The sequence below is a fragment of the Natator depressus genome, chromosome 3 (assembly GCF_965152275.1).
Source record: "Natator depressus isolate rNatDep1 chromosome 3, rNatDep2.hap1, whole genome shotgun sequence".
Taxonomy (NCBI): Eukaryota; Metazoa; Chordata; order Testudines; family Cheloniidae; genus Natator; species Natator depressus.
This window is the reverse complement of record NC_134236.1, coordinates 137488892-137506556: the sequence shown is the minus strand read 5'-3', so window position 1 is coordinate 137506556 and position 17665 is coordinate 137488892. Positions and strand designations below refer to the sequence as shown.

The window sequence follows — 17665 nt, the reverse complement described above, 5'->3', positions numbered from 1 at the left end:
AGAATTACTGTTGCCAGTGCAACTGTCACTCAACCATCTTGTGCATATGCATTAGGGGACAGACTTTAATGATTTGATCACATACTGTTTTTTCTACTCCTGTTTGATCTTGCAACCTTAATAATGGTCTTTGAGCATAGTTTTTGCACATGTAGTATATGTATATAGTACCAAATGCTGCTCACACCAATCTTCCAACTGAAGTCAATGAGGAAGTAGGGATAGCAGGATTTGACCTATTATCTTTAGATAGCTTAATAAATATTTAGTACTAAAGCTGAGCAAACAATTGATTTTTAAAAAAAGCTATTGGCTGCATTTGACCCAAATTTAGGAATGTTGCCTCGAAACTGCATTATTGGTAAATTTACTATTCACTGAAAATAATGTGCCCAGCTCTATTTAGGACTAGATCATGACACCCTGATTCAGCTTTTACTCCATGACTTGGCCCTGCTCTGACTATGACTCCCACTGCTTGGAGGGGAGAGCAGGGACCACACACCTGAGATTCCCCACTGCAAGCAAGTAGGTGGGGAGTGGGAAGGGTCCCGGCTGCACCCCCGATCACCAGTAAGAGTTGCTGTGTAAAACAGGGGAGGGATAGTATGCTGCTCGTCAAAAAGGGTTGAAATAAATTACTCCTGCCCCAAAGTCTACACGTGGGGGGGAGGGGAAATCGATCTAAGTTACGCAACTTCAGCTACATGAATAACATCACTGAAGTCGACGTACCTAGACCTACTCACCGCGGTATCTTCGCTACGGTGAGTTGACGGCTCCGGCTCACAAGTCGACTCTGCCTGCGCCTCTTGCGGTGCTGGAGTACAGGAGTCGACGGGAGAGCGCTCGGGGGTCGATTTATCGTGTCTAGACTAGATGTGATAAATCAATCCCCGCTGGATCGATCGCTGCTCGCCAATCCGGCGGGTAGTGTAGACATACCCATAGTCTCTATGGCAACGTCAGCATTTAGAGCTGCGAATTAAGAGATTCACAGCTTGTGTAAACGTACTTACACTAGCTCCACTGACATAGCGGTGTAGAATGTGCAGTGGCTTGGGCTAGCTGCCCCCAAGTACATACCCGCCCCAGCCTCCTGGGTATGTATTTGGGTGGCTAGTCTGAGCCTACTCCAGCTAGATTACCTTTTTCAGCACACGAGCTCCAACAGAACTAGCCTGGGTGCCATAGACAAGCTGGGACTCTCACTCCCCAGCTCCAAGTGTAGAAGTGGTGTAAGAGTGTCACTTCATTCTCTGGCCTGCTTCTGGGGAGGGCTTGGCAAAATGATTGGGTTGAAAAAAATTTTCACCAAAAAAATGCAGATGCAGGTCAACCAAAACATTTACGAATTGTTCCAATTATTCTGGTCAGCTAAGAAACCCTTCCAAAATCCCACCCCCACTTACTCCCCCACAAAAAAAAAAAAAATTAAATGCTTTTTTCTGCTATTTTTGAAATGAAATGCTTTGATTTTTTGAGTCAAAACAATTTATCATTTTGAAATTTACTTCGCTTCTACAACAAAAATTTAGCAGGTTAAAACAATCAAAAATGAAACATTTTGTTCCATTTGAAACAATTTTTTTGTCAATTTTTTAGTTCACTGTTTTTTAAAATTTGTCTTGGGTGACCCCTGGAAAAAACGTGTCATTTGCACTTCTCCAGGGGCCATGCAGCTAAGTGCCCCCGCCCCTCCGCTCAGGACAGTTGGTAGAGTTACTCTCTAGCCCCAAATTCACTGAGATTTTTTTTTAAGAGTCAGGAAAACAGGGTGATGTACAAGAGCTTGGGTACAATCATGCTTCCTTTGGGGTTGTTGGCATAGGTCCCAGGATCTATAATGGAAGCAAGACTGGGACACTTATTTGACTAAGAGAACATGACTTTAAAAACATCAATTCACTTTGTTTCTAAAAAGAAACAAAACAGAAAAAAAACAAAGATTTTCTTCCACAGTCAGCAACGTCCTGCCCAATGATATTAGATGACGCATCTGTGACAGAAAATGAGAACAATTTTCATGTTTTTATTGCTGCCTTAGAAGCAACTGATAAACAATACACTTCATATATAAATGAGCATGTGTCAATATATGGCAACAAAATAAATTACAGGTGACAAAGTATTTAACTTTACAAGCTTGTACAAAATTTCCAAATATGAATTGATTTCAACTTAAAAACTTGAAATAAGTTAAAACTTCAACTATTCTGAAGACTTGAAATATATATATATACAATTTCACTCCATCACATCATTTACAATATGTGTTTTCACTGTTTAGTCTTATACATCCATATACTGTATGAGTGAAATTTGTGCTGCTGTATGCTGTTTTACTGCAGTGGAGTAATGAAAGGAGATTCCCTGAGGGCACAGAACAGGTTTTGAGGGTTAACACTTCAGGGAACTTGACTCATTTTTTTTAACTGGAAATACAAAATCCAAGTATTATTTACCCTTCCTCTAAGGATAGACTAATTCAGCTGGTCCTGCCTGAACACCTATTGATGTTAATGAGAGTTTTGAGTGTGGATTAACAGTTAACTTAAGTCTATTCAGCCAAGATGAATTAGATAACATTATTTAATAAATATGTGAAGAGTATCTGTTTTGTATTAGATCTCATTATAAGCTACATAGCTAGTCATGACCATCCATTTTGAAGCATTTGCTCCTAATAGAAAAAATATGTTTGCTAAAACTGCTTTAAATGACGGGAAATAATATGAATGGGCAATTTTTAATGCCTCAGTATTTTAGTCACGTGCTTACTTTTATTAAATTTTATTAAAATTAAAGAGCACAGTACAGAGCTGTGTGGTAGCTCAACAAGTTAAGGATCCAATTTGACTCGAAGAGGGACTGTACACAGCAAATCCTGTCTAAATCTCAATATGCTGTGGTAAAGGGCTGAAGCTTATAGATTTACAAGCCATTGTGGAGGAAACAAAGAGAAAGGAAGATGTTTGAACAAACTGGCACATGTGAGGGAAGATGAATCAATAGTCCAAAATACAGGAAGACTCTAGTACAGTCAGAAGTGACAGCATTAAACTTGCCATTGGCAGTTGGCTGTGGGAAAAAAAAGGCCAATAATATTTCTGTGTGAATTAACTTTAGCCTCTCTCAGAATAGTAGAGAGGCACCCAAAAAACCTCCTTTGACAAATACAGGCATACATGCTTCAGCTAAGTGAGTGGCAATTTGTCAAGGGAGCAGGGTTGAGCAGTCTCTTATATCCATTATTTTCCAACTTTAATGGGAATAATGGATGATGTGAGAGTTTATAATTCAATTGAGTATGACTTTCAATGTAGGTTTTGCAATATGTGTACATTGTCCTCTGGAGCAAGTGAGGATGATGATGATTGTAACATGATATACAACTCAGGGTGGTTTATTTTTAGCTTATCTTCTCACCAGATTGCTTTGCTGACAGGTGTATGGCTCTGCTGTATGTAGACACTGGGGGAGAAGCAGGGGGAGAGGGCAATACCAAACTCTTAAAATAAACAGGATTTCAGATTAATGATTGCAAGCTGGAAAGCATTGACTGAACAACTGACTGCCACATACTCAATTGCAAGCTGTGGTGAAGGAAATGTCTGGCAGCATTCACTCAGTGGGTCAGTGGTAAAAATTTGCACTCCAGAGGTCTATTGCAGTTAGTGGGAGTCTAGATTCAGCTTGAAAACTGGCTGGCATTCTCAACCGAGGGTAGAGTAGCTGTACAACCTGTGGAATCCATTGGGGAAACAAAAGAGTTTCATGAAGTGAAGTTCTAGCAGCTAAAGTTGTGCTGTAGCATGCAAATGGACACCAGTACAGAGCTACTTCTACACACTGATACTAGAAGGGGGTGGAGAACGAGATTCCCCCAAAAATGTATGAAAGAGGGATCTACATGGTGAAGATTTTAATCTTTGACTCTTAACTTCTAATGGACTTTTCAAGATTGTTTACAACTCTTGCAGCCTCTAATCTAAAATTACTTTGATACAAAACAGTTTCATACTTCCTTATTGCTCAGTCTGTATTCTCTGTCTGCTCTCAGCTTTAGAGAGGAAAGGAGAAAGCGGAAATATATTTCAAATGCTGAAACAACACCTAGCAGTTATGTAAACCTTACATCACCCACTGCATGGCACACAATGTATAGTACAATCAGATATGAGTTTAATATCCAATCATTCATTTTTTATCTTAACAAGCAAGCAGTGCTGTGAGCAGTGACTAAAGAAATGAAATGATCATCTTTTATTAATGCTGTTGTTATCAGGGCTATTCAGGGTAACTGCAGTTTGTAGATTACAATGTTTCCTCTAGAAAGGTTCCGCCAGGGAAGGTGCCACCTAATCAGATTTCAGTGTGGGGTTAAAAAAATAGTAATTAGTTAAAATAACTCAGCAGGAGAAAAATCTCTTGTGAGAACAATGTTCCTCTGTGACAATTAGGAGCAAGCCAAGTCTCTACAGCACACGTCAGGGGGACCGATCCTCAGTTTGGGGCACATTCAATGGAGCTATGACAATTCACGCTAGCAGAGGTATCTAAAACCCTGGACAATTGTGGATTGCTGGCAACGCACTTGATCTTTGGAGGCTGCATCATCATTTTACAGTTAATTCAGCACCCAACCTCTCTCCACAGATTAGTGAACTATCACTGACTTCAAGGGGAACATGGAGTACTTTTGTATAATGGTATCTCAGAAAATATCCAGGTCCTGTATAGTCAACCTTTTCATGTTGCTGTTTTTACTAGTTAGAAGAAGCAGAGTTCCTCTGAAACATTACCACTGAGGCAAATAACAGTAAATAATCTTTGATAATCTCTAGTCTTCCACTGATATGTGTTATTGTTTTTAAAATGTGTTCAATGTGAACTGGGATTTTTTTTTATTATAACATTTACCTTAGACATACAGTAAGGCAGTGCTTTCTTTAACTGCCAGATCAATTCTTCTGCAGTTAAGCATCATAGCAAAAACAAACATGGTCAATGTTTTAAAACGTTGGGTATGCACACATACATAGGTACACACACACACACACACTTTATGTATGGGCAGGGAAGGTGCTTGTTAATAGGCAAATACTACTGCTCATAGGCAATAGATACAGGGCTGTATCAGTTTCATGGCCTCCTGCATTATTTTTCATCTGCCACTAGTGCTGTTTATTTCAGCCCCACAGCTGCTGGCTGAAGAAATCTCCAAACAAGTGGATTCATCAAGCAGTTAAAATACAGACCCACATTTATGAAATGAAGCTATCAGGATGCTTAATTACTCCAGACAAAAGCAACATTATGGCCCGATCCCTCTCCTGCTGACTTCAATGGGAATTGGATCAAGCCTTTTGGGCTTGATTCTGAATGGTGCTAATCACTCTGATCCTGATTCAGCAAACTGTTTAAACATGTGTTTAACTGTGAGCACATGTGCAGTCCAATGGAAGGCAAGGGAACTACGCACATGCCTAAAGGGAAGCATGTGCTTAAGGTATTAAAATACTTCATGCCATTTTTAAAAGGACATTCTTGCTTATGGAAGCATCTCCTCTTATTCAATAGTGGACTTAATTCTGCTGATTTAAATTAATTTCTTGTATCTCTAATGTCTTAGACTGAGTTTTAAAACTTGGTTGTGGATTCTACTTGAGAGACTCTCACAGGCACCAACCCTTATCATTCTGTGTCCATGTAATTCAAAATCTTTCTCAGACGTGCCATAGAAAAAGTATCTGAAGGATGTAAACTTATTTTAAATATTCAAATCTTACAATAAGTTTTATTTACACAGACAAATGTAGGTTTAGATTACTGTCTGTAGAGCCTGCTTTGATCCACAGTCATAAGTATGGGAAGGGAAGGGTCTCAGATTTTAAGAATTTAAAAACATATAAAGGGACATTGAATATGTTCATCAAATTCCTGTAACGTCACCAGTTCTAGCTCTGTTGCTATTAACAGAATATCCAGCATATCTATCTGGGAGCAAAAGGTTTAAGATTCCATTTCACAACCACAGTCCTGAGACCAAAGTGCCTCCTGAATTCCAAAATGCACACAACTGTCACAGCACCTCAAAAGCAATGGAAGAACGTTTCTAATTCAGATTTAGACAAAAGTTGGCAATTTTAGGTTCAGGTAAGTGTTTGGGGGTGGGGGGACCTGTTTTGCCTGCTAGCTTCATGACTGGCCAATAAAGAGAGGCAGTTGGGCTACAGCCAACATCTGAGTAGGTGAAATTCAGTTAAGAATAAAACATGCAAAGTAAACATTTCTAAATTCTCGGACACTTTCTGTGACATTCTGCTTCCCTTAACGACTTCTAATAACTTTTACTGACTATAGCCCCAAAGCTTTCTAGTACAGTAAAATTTTCTCTGAGTTAAAAATTGGCTTGATTTTTACTAAATTTAATTAGTGGTATATTAGGGTTTAAAACAAACAAACCATCCAAAACAAACAAAAAAATACATTTTTGCTTTTTAAATCTTTAAATTTTGCACAGATATTTTATTTCCTCCTATGTTTGTTGTTTTCTGTGGTCTGTCCCAATATGTATGGTAAAACATAGTTTTGGGGAACAGGTGTGAATAGGCAAATCTAGCTCTCAATTTAACTCCTCTATGATACTGTAAAGATCAACTCACATATTGCGTAAATGGAGCACAAAAAAGACTAGTCATCTAATAATCTCAGTTCTCTTGCAAAGGGTGTGGTAGCAACATGTAAAAATTGAAAGTTCTATGGAGTATTCAATGTGCTTTTCTAATGATACATTTTCAGTTTTCAAGGTGATGTCCAACATATGTGTGCTTATGAGATGCTGACAGTACCTGTGGGCAAATACCCTATGTAGCTGTACTGCTTTGATCGTGTGTGTAAAAGGACCCTCATTGACATTAGTGGCTCTATATCTGCACATAACAACAGAGAGACTATTCTGCATACAGGCACAGCATTTTCAGAGCAGGTTAGGCTAACAAATTCTACAGTAAGTGGCAGTTGTTTATACCATCTATAGGGAATCAGAAGTGATTTTGGACTATCCAAAATCCCATTGTCTTCAAGACTGGAAGCTTTAGCCCCACTAAGGGTTATTTATCAGACATGATGATAAATGATTATATGACCTGCTCAAGAGGGCTGCATTTCTGTTGCACTATTCCTAGCACTTCTATGTCAGTTTCCTTCAAGACAAGGGTGATGCACAGAAAAAATTTAAGAGTCAAGGCCATTTACGACTACATATCAATTTTCCATTTTTTACTCTTTCCTCTGAAATGCTGAAATAAAATAACTTCCCCCCTAAAGTTTGTCCTTGTACATTAGTTTGTCCTTGTACAGTTTGCAAAAACTGGGCCTGATCCTGAAATCCTACCTTTGGGCAAAACGTCAGTTCTATTCAATGAGTACTTTGCCTGAGTGAGGACTTCAGAATGGAGTCCAGTGCAGTAAAAGCTAAAATGACCACCCGTTCTTTTATTTTTCTGTCTGGCTGCACCAGCATCATTGATGTGAAAGTGCAGGATTTAACTGTAGTTGCAAAGCAACAAGGAGAACTTCATGATCTTTTATATGGTAGCTCAGAAGTCCAGTAAAAAATTTATCAGCAGAGTGGGTTTTTTTTAATGTATTTTAAAAATTGGAGGGCATAACTTTCTATTGTAACACTATTAATGTAAACAAATGTGTGGATTTCCGGTCATGTCCTGATTTAATTTTGGCACACTAAGTCTTGGGATGTTGTAACCTGGGAAACTTGCACTTTGAAATATAGTGTGTGTAAATCTGAATGTGAGTGTGTGTGAGAGAGAGAGCATGTGTGTGTGTGTGTTTGGGGAGTGGATAGAATCACAGTGAAAAGATACAGTAATAAATTAAGAAAGTGCAGTGCACAAAGCATTAGGTATTATTGCATAGACACCTATTCTGGGATGTGTCCAAGCAATGCAGAGTGGAGGAGATTGGAAGGGGGAAAACAACAAAGGGGTTACGGCACCCTACACTCCACAGCCCTGGCTGATCTCTGCACAAAGAAAAACAGCCGTATGGCTGTCTCATTTTGCACCAGTTCAGCCACACCCCCTTTCTCTGAGACATCCCTATGCTGAAGATTTAGAGGTTGTGTGAGGAATTACCACAGTGGCTCAACACCACCCAATCATTCCCGCATGCAGAGCAACATCTCAGATGGCTGGATCTACATGTTTGCATCCAGACCAGGAGTCAGGATGTGACCCTTGGATTTTATTTCCATTACACTGCGATAGCACGAAGATCCTTAGGATATTTTATCCACATGTAAAATAAATGTTAGGTGTGCCGTTTTGAATAATTTGCAAACCGAATTGAAATCTCTGTGTTTAGCAGTGTTGTGTTGGGGTATTTTTTTGCTAAACATAGCCAAGTGACTAATGTTTACCACAGATTTCCAGGCATAGCTTCATTTCACCCACACCAGGAAATACTTTTTAGTGGAGGGAACAAATACCAAAAACTTAATTTGAAATTCCTGGGAAAAAAAAACATCTTCTGAATTAGTGTACAGTCATTAAGTGCTGTGCTGAAAACAAGGACCAGATCAAAAAGGCTTGACCCGGGCATCCATCTCTTACATGTATGGCATAGCTAATGATGGAAGAGCTTGGCTTACAAAGCCAATCATAGAGTGAACTTATTTGGGTGCTGCTTTACATGTATTTATTCACCCTTATGCATGAGAAGGATTTGAGCTTCTATAAAAACTTCTACCATTTGTTTATTTTCCGAGATTTCTGCCAAGTTAAATAAACTGTGTAGCTTCACCCATTTAGAAGCATGTTAGGCCTCCTTACTGCAAATGAGAGGACTGTTTTTATCACCACTTTCATAAGCTTTCTCTGAATCATACACCACTGTTAAACTAGGTTTTATTGTGTTAAAGAAAAAGATGAATGATCTGGACTCACACCCTATGTTTCTTCAAACAGGAAACCAAGCAAGGTTTTCAAAGTATGCATAACTCTGTCCACGAGGCCAGCAAATTACAGTGCAATTTCATACAGCAGAGTGTTAAGATCAGGAGATTCCCCCTCCCCCCCCGCCACACTATTTTTCTTATGTTGAGACTATGGATAAGCCCAGTAAAGCTGAGATGACCTCTACACCTGTTATCTAAAGCAAATAATATTGCAATGATGTACAGCTCCCCAACAGACCCTGAACCTGCAAGCTGGTTCACATGGATGGACTCTTGCACTCATACTGAGTCCTATTAAAGCTGTCAGGAGACGATATGCATGCAGGAATTTGGTTATAAAGAGCAGCTTGTAGGATCAGGGCTGTAATGGGCGCCCAGCCCATATGTAGTCAAATCCTATTTCGCCTATCCCATCCCAGACAGAATCTGCTCATAGACATACATGGCTTGATTCTGATCTCACACTGGTGGAAATCTGGAGTACCTCTGGTAGAGTCAATGAAGTTAAACCTATTGTAAAACAGGTGCGAGACCTGAAGGGGTGAAATCTGGGACATGGTTTCCATCTTTAGATATCTGAAAAGCCCAAAGGGCCTATATCACATCTAGAAAACCCCATTTTCAGAGGAAAAAAGAATCCACTTTGAGAGCTATGCGGAAAGAATAGGAAACTTCTCTATCAAGCTAAGTGAAAGAATAAAAGTAAACACAGTTCTGCTGTCAGGTTACAGTTCATGAGGTATCAAAATAATCTTCCTTTTTTGGCTGACTTTTCAGTATAATTTTATATATAAAGCCACAGCATAGATATTAATGCTCTGTATAGATGTGTGTATACATGCTGGTGATAGCCATGTGATAAAGAGCATATATCTTGCATCTTTAACTGTGGCATCTGTCATCGGTGATTCCTTGATTCGAGGATGATATCTATCACAGATTTACACATGGGTCCCGAGATGACTCAGGAGACCGATCCTGTAATCACAGGTCCACCTGCTGTACTCTATCTTCTAATCCATCTCTACCAAGACGAATTCTAAAAATTCCAGCCACTGAGCAACTTCAAATATTCACCATTAAAAAAACCAAAAAACACAACATTTGAAGCACCTCCACAAATTACTACAATAGCTCTTCCATACACACACACACACACACAAAGCCATAACTTCCAAGTTGAAAATCTTAGGACCTTCCAGGGCGAGAAGCAAGTGGAATGTGTCACATGGGGAAGACGTAAATGTTAATATAAATCTTGCTAAGCTTTCAGCCTCAACGGTGTCCTGTGGCAATGCGTTCCACAGTCTAATTTTGTGTTTCCTGAAAATGTATTTCCTGTTATTATTTTTGCATTTGTCCCCTTTCACTTTCATTGAGTGTCCCCTTGTTATGAGATACAGAGAACAGAAGTGTCTGATTTACCAGCTTTATACTGTTAAATTATTTTGTATGTTTCTATCATGTCTCCTCTTATTGTCTCCTCTCTAAGGAAAGCTGTCCCTGACTTCTGGTCTTTTCAATCTCTCTTCATGTATGGTGAGGTGCCAAGGGTGCACGTTAAATGCAATTTATCACATAGCTCAGCATTATATCGCACAGCTATGCCCTCCATAAGTGTATGTGGTGTGATTGTGTGTGCATATTTAAACTTACTGATCTTGCCAACCAGGGAAAAGATACAAATAGATTTCTTTTTTGTTTTGATGTTTGCATCCTGTACAGGAGAACCGAGGGTATTTGGATTCATGTGTTCAATTGTTATAGGCACGAGGTTGAGAATGGCCCAAAAGTATTCATGGGCCCTTCTTACAGTAGAGCAGGAAAATACAGTTACTTATAAAGAAAAAATAAAGTTGAAGATTTTAGCAAGCTAATAGATGAAGGGGAGCAACTTCTTCAGCACATCTGTGTGGCTATGCTAGTTTTCCACAACATGGCTGGTTCCCCTGATAAGACCTATTCTTCAGAATACTTAGAGCCCACAAATCCCACTGAAGTCAAAGGACACTTCAGATGCTCAGCACCTTTGAGAATCAGACCATTAACGTATTTCTTTAGATTTAGGTCAGAGATAAGTAGAGCTGTAATTTCATTTTGCCCTATAGCTGCGACAAGAAGTTACATCATGCCATTGAAAAATGTAACTGTTTGCTGCAGTTATACCTGCATAATCTAATTTATGTCAGATAACTAGTTTATGCAACCCTAGCACATACAAAAGCCACATGATGCTGTATGTGCTGGTGTCTCAGAAAGGGGTTTACACTGTCTGCCATTTTGATAGCCTTTGGGTCCCACCCTGCAAAATTTACTCTTGATGCCCCAGTAGACTTAAACTTCATTAATCTACTCTAATAGGGTCCAATCCTGGACCTTTGAAATTAACAGGAGCAGGACTGGATGTATGAGTAGGCCACCTGTTGATGTAAGAAAGGTTTACACGACTGTCTGCACTCCTACTGACAGTTTTATAATGTTTGTGACTCCACTTTCCCCCATCAGATGTGAGCCATTACTTCCTTTTTATTTGTGAAAAGAAATGCTGTGGCAAATTGTGTCCATTTGTATTGCACCTTTCTTACACATATATATTTCTTTGTGCATGTATATATAATCTGTTTGCATATATACAAATGGACACAATATATATATATATATATATATATATATATATATATATATCGTGCAAACACACAGACACACATGAAATATTAATCTGATTTCTCTTTGTTTAGAATTGTATTTGCAACACAGCCAAATTTTGAATATTTTATAGTGCATATTCCTTTAAGTAAACAGATAACTAAATTAATCTTTTCTAGTATGTGTATAAATCCATAATGTATTATGTCTGTAAAATAACATTTTCAAGCCTGTTCACACATCAAATTGTTTATTTTTTTCTCTGAAAACAATCCAAGAGTTTTAACTCTTCCTATCATGTAAACAATAGTGACAGTTGCTTTTCAGAAGAAGCTTAACTTTGGTAGAAAAATAATTTTCCATAGTAAAATCAATAGCGTTATATAATAGAGTCTCTTGCTGAACTCTGGCTTCCTTACTTGCTCTCATACTTTGTGAATTAGAGGGCACTGTACTACTCTAATTATCAGAATATAATAAGATGGCAATATATCTATATCTATATATATCTATAACTGTTCAAATATTAGTTAGAAGGTCAACTTGAATAATGAAATGTACTGCAGATATGCACTTCGTTACTACACAGTTCTGTAAAATAAAGCTCTGTAATTTTCTATGCAGCTTAGGAAACAGTTTGGTGGCTCCCTGTAAGTCTTTGGTTGGATGTGGCAAACAAAACTGACCAGTAAATTATGGGTTTCTCCACCTTGATTTGTGACTGATCTACAGCTCAAGGCCTACTTTTTTTCTCATCACTAGACCTAGAGCATAGGCTACAAACTTTGTTTTAGATAGACATTTAATATAACTCATACCAGAAAAACAATAAAAACTATGAATGTTATGAGTATGAATATTTGCTTTAGTGACATGAAAGCTAGGTATACTGTATTCATTGCTCAAGCGGACCTTTATGAATCACTTTAAAAGGACACTACAGTTGAAGACTGAAGAGCAATATTTATCAACATTAAATAAAACATTTGGTGAAGTCTGTATAAATATTTCTTCATATAAACATAACACAAAATTAAATAGTTCAGATACACAGACACCATTTAATATACTTCCACTGCTGTCAAAATCACCTGTAAACACCATCTCACACAGAAAACAAAAGCAGCTTTTATACCAGTTCTGCATTCACAACACTGATGCCTCTTTATAAAGGAAGTTTGTTGGGGTTTTTTGTTTGTTTGTTTTGTTTTTTGTTTTATTATTATTTTCAGCAAAATATGAGTATCAGGAAAAAAATTGTTTTGGTCAGTTCAAAGGCTAATATGAAATTATCTTTCAACACATAACTAAATAAGATTTAGAACAATACTTAAAAGTACAGTACTTTCCTCAGGAGATCTCTGACTTTTATAAAGCACACTATGTTTGGTGCAGACCACATCATAAATACCAGGAAATATTGGCCATGTCTAAATTATAAATATTAAAGCCCCTTTTTTGTTTTCTTTATCAGAAAGTGCCAGATTGCAAGTTGGTGATATCCACTATGCTTTTCAAACAGATTGTGAAAAAGAAATGTTTTCGAATAAGTGTCCTTCAGGTTCAAAACAATCAAGGATTTCTTCTACACAAGTCTTTTGCAACTGAAGGCCACAGTGGCAGTCTGTGAAAGTTCCTTTTCCATAAAAATGCAGACTTTTTCAACTTTTACTATAGACATGCAGCTTGCAGAGACTACAGATTCCAGAATTCTATGCTCAACTTTGAGCTCAGTAGCCAATGCTTCTGAGGAGGCATTATCACTTGGACTGAAATACGGTACTGCATACATACAGAATTTTATCTGGCTGCATCTCTGTATTAAATTTTATCTGGCTGCATCTCTGTATTAGGTTGGCATATGTCCCATAGCAATAATCTGTGGACTGCATTTGGATCACAAGTAGCACTTATTTATCTCTTTCTAAATGGTGTGTATTTTATGTTTTCAAATATACATTATAATTTCAATTTGCAAATAACAAAATAAATTTACATTTACAGACTAATTTGTCAAATCATATATTTCACTCACATACCACAATGATAGGGACCCATGTAAGAATTTAGATTGATAGATCACTTCTTTCCTGGCATATTTATATATATAAATGGTGGAGTGTGAGTGTAACTTGTGCATTCACACACACACACATAACATGAGCAGCACAAATAGATACTCTGTAAGGTTCAAGAATCAGGGCTACGAGGAGAATCACACCAAAAGAGGAGACAAGAAGGTTTACTGGGACAACAAGAAGCAGTTTTGCAACCTATACAGTGTTTTAAATAATTTCATAACAATGTTTAACTAGCTTGCTGTATCCACACGTGACTTGAATTGAAACCTGTTGATTCCTTGGAAACAGCTGGAACTGGACTAGCTAGATGTGCTTACCTGAGATCCCAGAGTTGATTACAACCAAAAAAACTGGGCTAATCAGTAACAGCTTCATAATTGCTCTACAGCTTCTTGTAATTTTGTAGGAAAACTTTATTAAAGTCTTTCATTTCCTTAATAAAAAACTTTGAAGTCTGTTTGTTTTTGCTTAATGCTGATTTGATTTTAATATTAAACTGGATTTATTAAAAGGATATATAAGCCTGGCAGCTGCTCTCACATCTTGATGATGAAACGGTTGTATCAGCACCCTGGAACCACTCCCCCTCCCACATGCCCTTTGATAGTTTGTTTTTTGTTTGTTAAAAATACTATTCTATGAAGTCTCCTGGGGGATCCGCTTATGAAAAATGACTGACTGCCTCTGCTGATACTGCTGTTTGCGTCGCTTCCGTTTGTCACACTGGCACAGCAGTAACATCTTGAAAGTGGTTCTGAATGTTTTGTTACACAATGCGTAGCACATAGGGTTCACTGTGCTATTGATGTAACAAAGCCAGTACCCCAGGTTCCAAAATGTTTTGGGGATACAGCTATCACAAAAGGTGTTCACCAGAACCATGATGTTGTATGGTGTCCAGGTGATGATGAAGGCAAACAAAATAGCACTGAGCGTCTGTGCTGCTTTCTTTTCTTTGATAAGTGACATTCGTTTTCGCTTGGTGATCTGACTTCTGGTCTTCAAGGCAAACTTTTTGGCCAGGGTTGCTTCCTTGAAGGATAAAGGCAGGGCTGCAGACGTCTTAGCCACCGACGGAATGCCGTCGGAAACCTTGGCTGCCTCTACTGCTGACCCTGGCTGAACTGGAAGCTTAGGAAAGCTCTTGTGAAAGTTTCCTCCGTCCTCCACAGTTTTCTGAGAGTGCAACCTTTTAGGTTTCCTCTCCTTTGACCCCATGTCAGATTTCTGCAAGTCGTCCCCTGACCCATTCAAGTCTTCAGATGAGGGTAGTTTAGTGGAGTTGAGGATGGTGCTGTGACCAGGAAGCTTCAGCACAATGGAATAAATGGCCCTCGTCTCCGTGGCAATGTCTTCTTCATCAGAGGAGGCAGAGTTTTCAAGAGAAGCAGCGGCATCATTGTTGTTCCAGCTGTCACTGCTGCTGTGCTCCTGGTCCCCCTGATCCTGGCTGGGTTTCCAGCTCTTTGTTGTAAGCCAGAAGTGGCATCGGCCATATTTCCTTCTGGTGGAGTGCTTCATACTCTGCTGCTGCAGCTCATAGCTGCTGCAGCTTCTGGAGCTACCAGTCTGGTGAATGAAGCATGCTGCCTCAGCTTTGCTGCCCGAAGCCTGTAGCCCCGCTAACTCTTTGGTGCGTTTCTCTGTCTCCTTGTAGATCCTCCAGTATAAAATAGTCATAATGGTGACTGGCAAATAAAAGGCAGCTATGGCAGTGCCAAAAGTGATGACAGGTTCGCTTAGAAACTGGATATAACATTCATCAGGAGGCACAGTTCTTTTCCCAACAAAATACTGCCAAAACAAGATGGCAGGGGCCCAAAGAATGAACGAGATGACCCAAGCTAAGCCTATCATCATTCCAGCCCTTTTGGTTGTTCGTTTAGCTCTGTATGTAAGGGGCCTGGTGATGGAAAAATACCTGTCAAAACTTATGACAAGGAGATTCATGACAGAAGCGTTGCTGGCTACATAGTCAATGGAGAGCCATAGATCACAGGCCAAACTTCCCAAAGCCCAGCGGTCCATTATGATATATGTGGTGAAAAGGTTCATTGAAATAACACCGATGATCAAATCTGCACATGCAAGACTCAGCAGGAAGTAATTGTTGACTGTTTTAAGTTGTTTGTTAACTTTAAATGCCACAATCACCAGGATGTTTCCTATGATGGTCACCAGTGCGAGGATGCCAGTGAGGAAGGCAATCAGAACAACTTGCCAGAGTGTGTGTCCACCCAGAGGATCTTTGTTCATGCCATCTAGTGACCTATTGGCTGTTTCCACAGTAGTGAAGGGAAAACTCTCAGTTGTCTGAGGGAAGTCATAGCTGCCAATGACTGATGTTGCATCCTCAAGAAGCCCTGTTCCCTGGGAATCTCTATTCCAGAAGAAGCTCACATTTGAAAACAAGGGGGAGACTGTAGTGTTATTGTGCAGGATCATTGTGACTTTCTGACATAGTCTGCAGAGAAAAAAAAATAAGAAGGGAGACAGTAAATCAAAAACTTTTTTTTAATAGGCCAAATACATTTGTGGTGTCACTCATATTGCACCAGGCATTAATTTGGATTATTTTCAATATTTTTTGTGGGCTTTCCTTAAAAATAAGTTATTGTTAATTAACATCACAAGATGCCAAACTAAAAGCCAGGTGAGCCCTCCCATATGTGAGTCTGAATCCACAAGAGAATCCAACCCACCTCCATCCAACCCTCACCCTGCTCCCTGTCCCCTGACTGCCCTGAACCCCATCCACACCCCCGCCCCCTGTCAGGCCCCCTGGGGCTCCCATGCCTATCCAACCCCCCCGTTCCCCGTCCCCTGACTGCCCCCCTCCAGAATTTTGCCCCATCCAACCACCCTCTGCTCTCTGTCCCCTGGTTGACAGCTCCTTTTTTTTTAAAATATCACAAGTTTCAATAATCTCTGGGATTTGTGATTCGTTATGGTTCAATTTTTAGTTCTCAGCCATTTTTGGCTTTTTCACACACATGACTTTATAAATTACATCCATGCAACAGCACGGGCTTTCAGATACTAGTAACAGAAATAATAAAATTTACTTTTCATTATCTATAAACTATAGATACACAGAGCCGAATTCTCTCTCTCTCAAAAAAAGGCACAATCAATTATACACACCTGCATTTTCATATGCAACTTTGCCAGTTGTGAAAATACTGTAAGTGCTCTTTTACATGTGCAGGTACTCAATTTGCATTCACAAAAGCTCATTTGCACAGTTGGACCGAGGATTATGTGGGTCTAGTGGGTTCAGCAAGTATACTTGATTTTCAAAGGGATCATTAAATATTTTATGAAAATGGGGAGGAAGGGGAGACTGATTCATGATAATTAGACCTTTATCCTCTTCCCACGTATTGTAGGAACTGAGATAAACTCAACATCTCTCTCAAAACGTCAATCTGCATTCTCAACATTTTATCAAGTTCCTTGGACTCCTAACCTGGGATTTTACTAGATAGATTGTTATAAATCAATTTTATCACAGAGTAACCTTTCTCTAATAGTAACTCTGAAACAAAATACCTCATCAAAGAAGAGGTCTTTTACTGTAGGTCAGTTCAGAGTTGATATATTATGGCTTAATATGATAGACTTAAGCGGATATCAAAACAGTTTGGTGTTAAAAGAAACCCGAAAAGAAAACTATTTTGTGTTGTGTTAGCAAAGCATGTGGGGAATATGTCATTTAAAGTAATCTCATTATTTTGACCTAGTGTAAATGAACTGACCTGTAGCTCACTTTACACTACACACCATAGGTAATAATGAAAACACAGTTTGGGAGCCAAAGTAAGTGAAAATATTCGGTTAACCACTCCAATTTATTTAATAAAAAGAAGAGGGTAACAGTTTTGATACCATGTCTGAATCTCATCTAATCCAATATATTTCTAGTCCACTCATCATTAGAGCATCTAGGTGGTGAAAT

At 38.9% G+C, this 17665-nt stretch overlaps 1 protein-coding gene across 7 annotated transcripts in view; it reads right to left on the bottom strand.

Annotated features, from left to right (window-relative positions):
• Nucleotides 1–17665, bottom strand: part of CHRM3 (cholinergic receptor muscarinic 3) — a 474710-nt gene that overhangs the window by 14115 nt on the left and 442930 nt on the right. For 6 of the 7 annotated variants that reach the window (XM_074947045.1, XM_074947048.1, XM_074947050.1 and 3 more), the window contains one exon: nucleotides 14178–16171. The exons of the other annotated variant lie outside the window; for it this stretch is intronic. In XM_074947045.1, coding sequence (XP_074803146.1) covers nucleotides 14344–16171 — 1828 coding nt within the window. In that variant the 3' untranslated portion in view covers nucleotides 14178–14343. Of the gene's footprint in view, nucleotides 1–14177; nucleotides 16172–17665 lie in introns of those variants that run through there. 7 annotated transcript variants of the gene reach the window in all.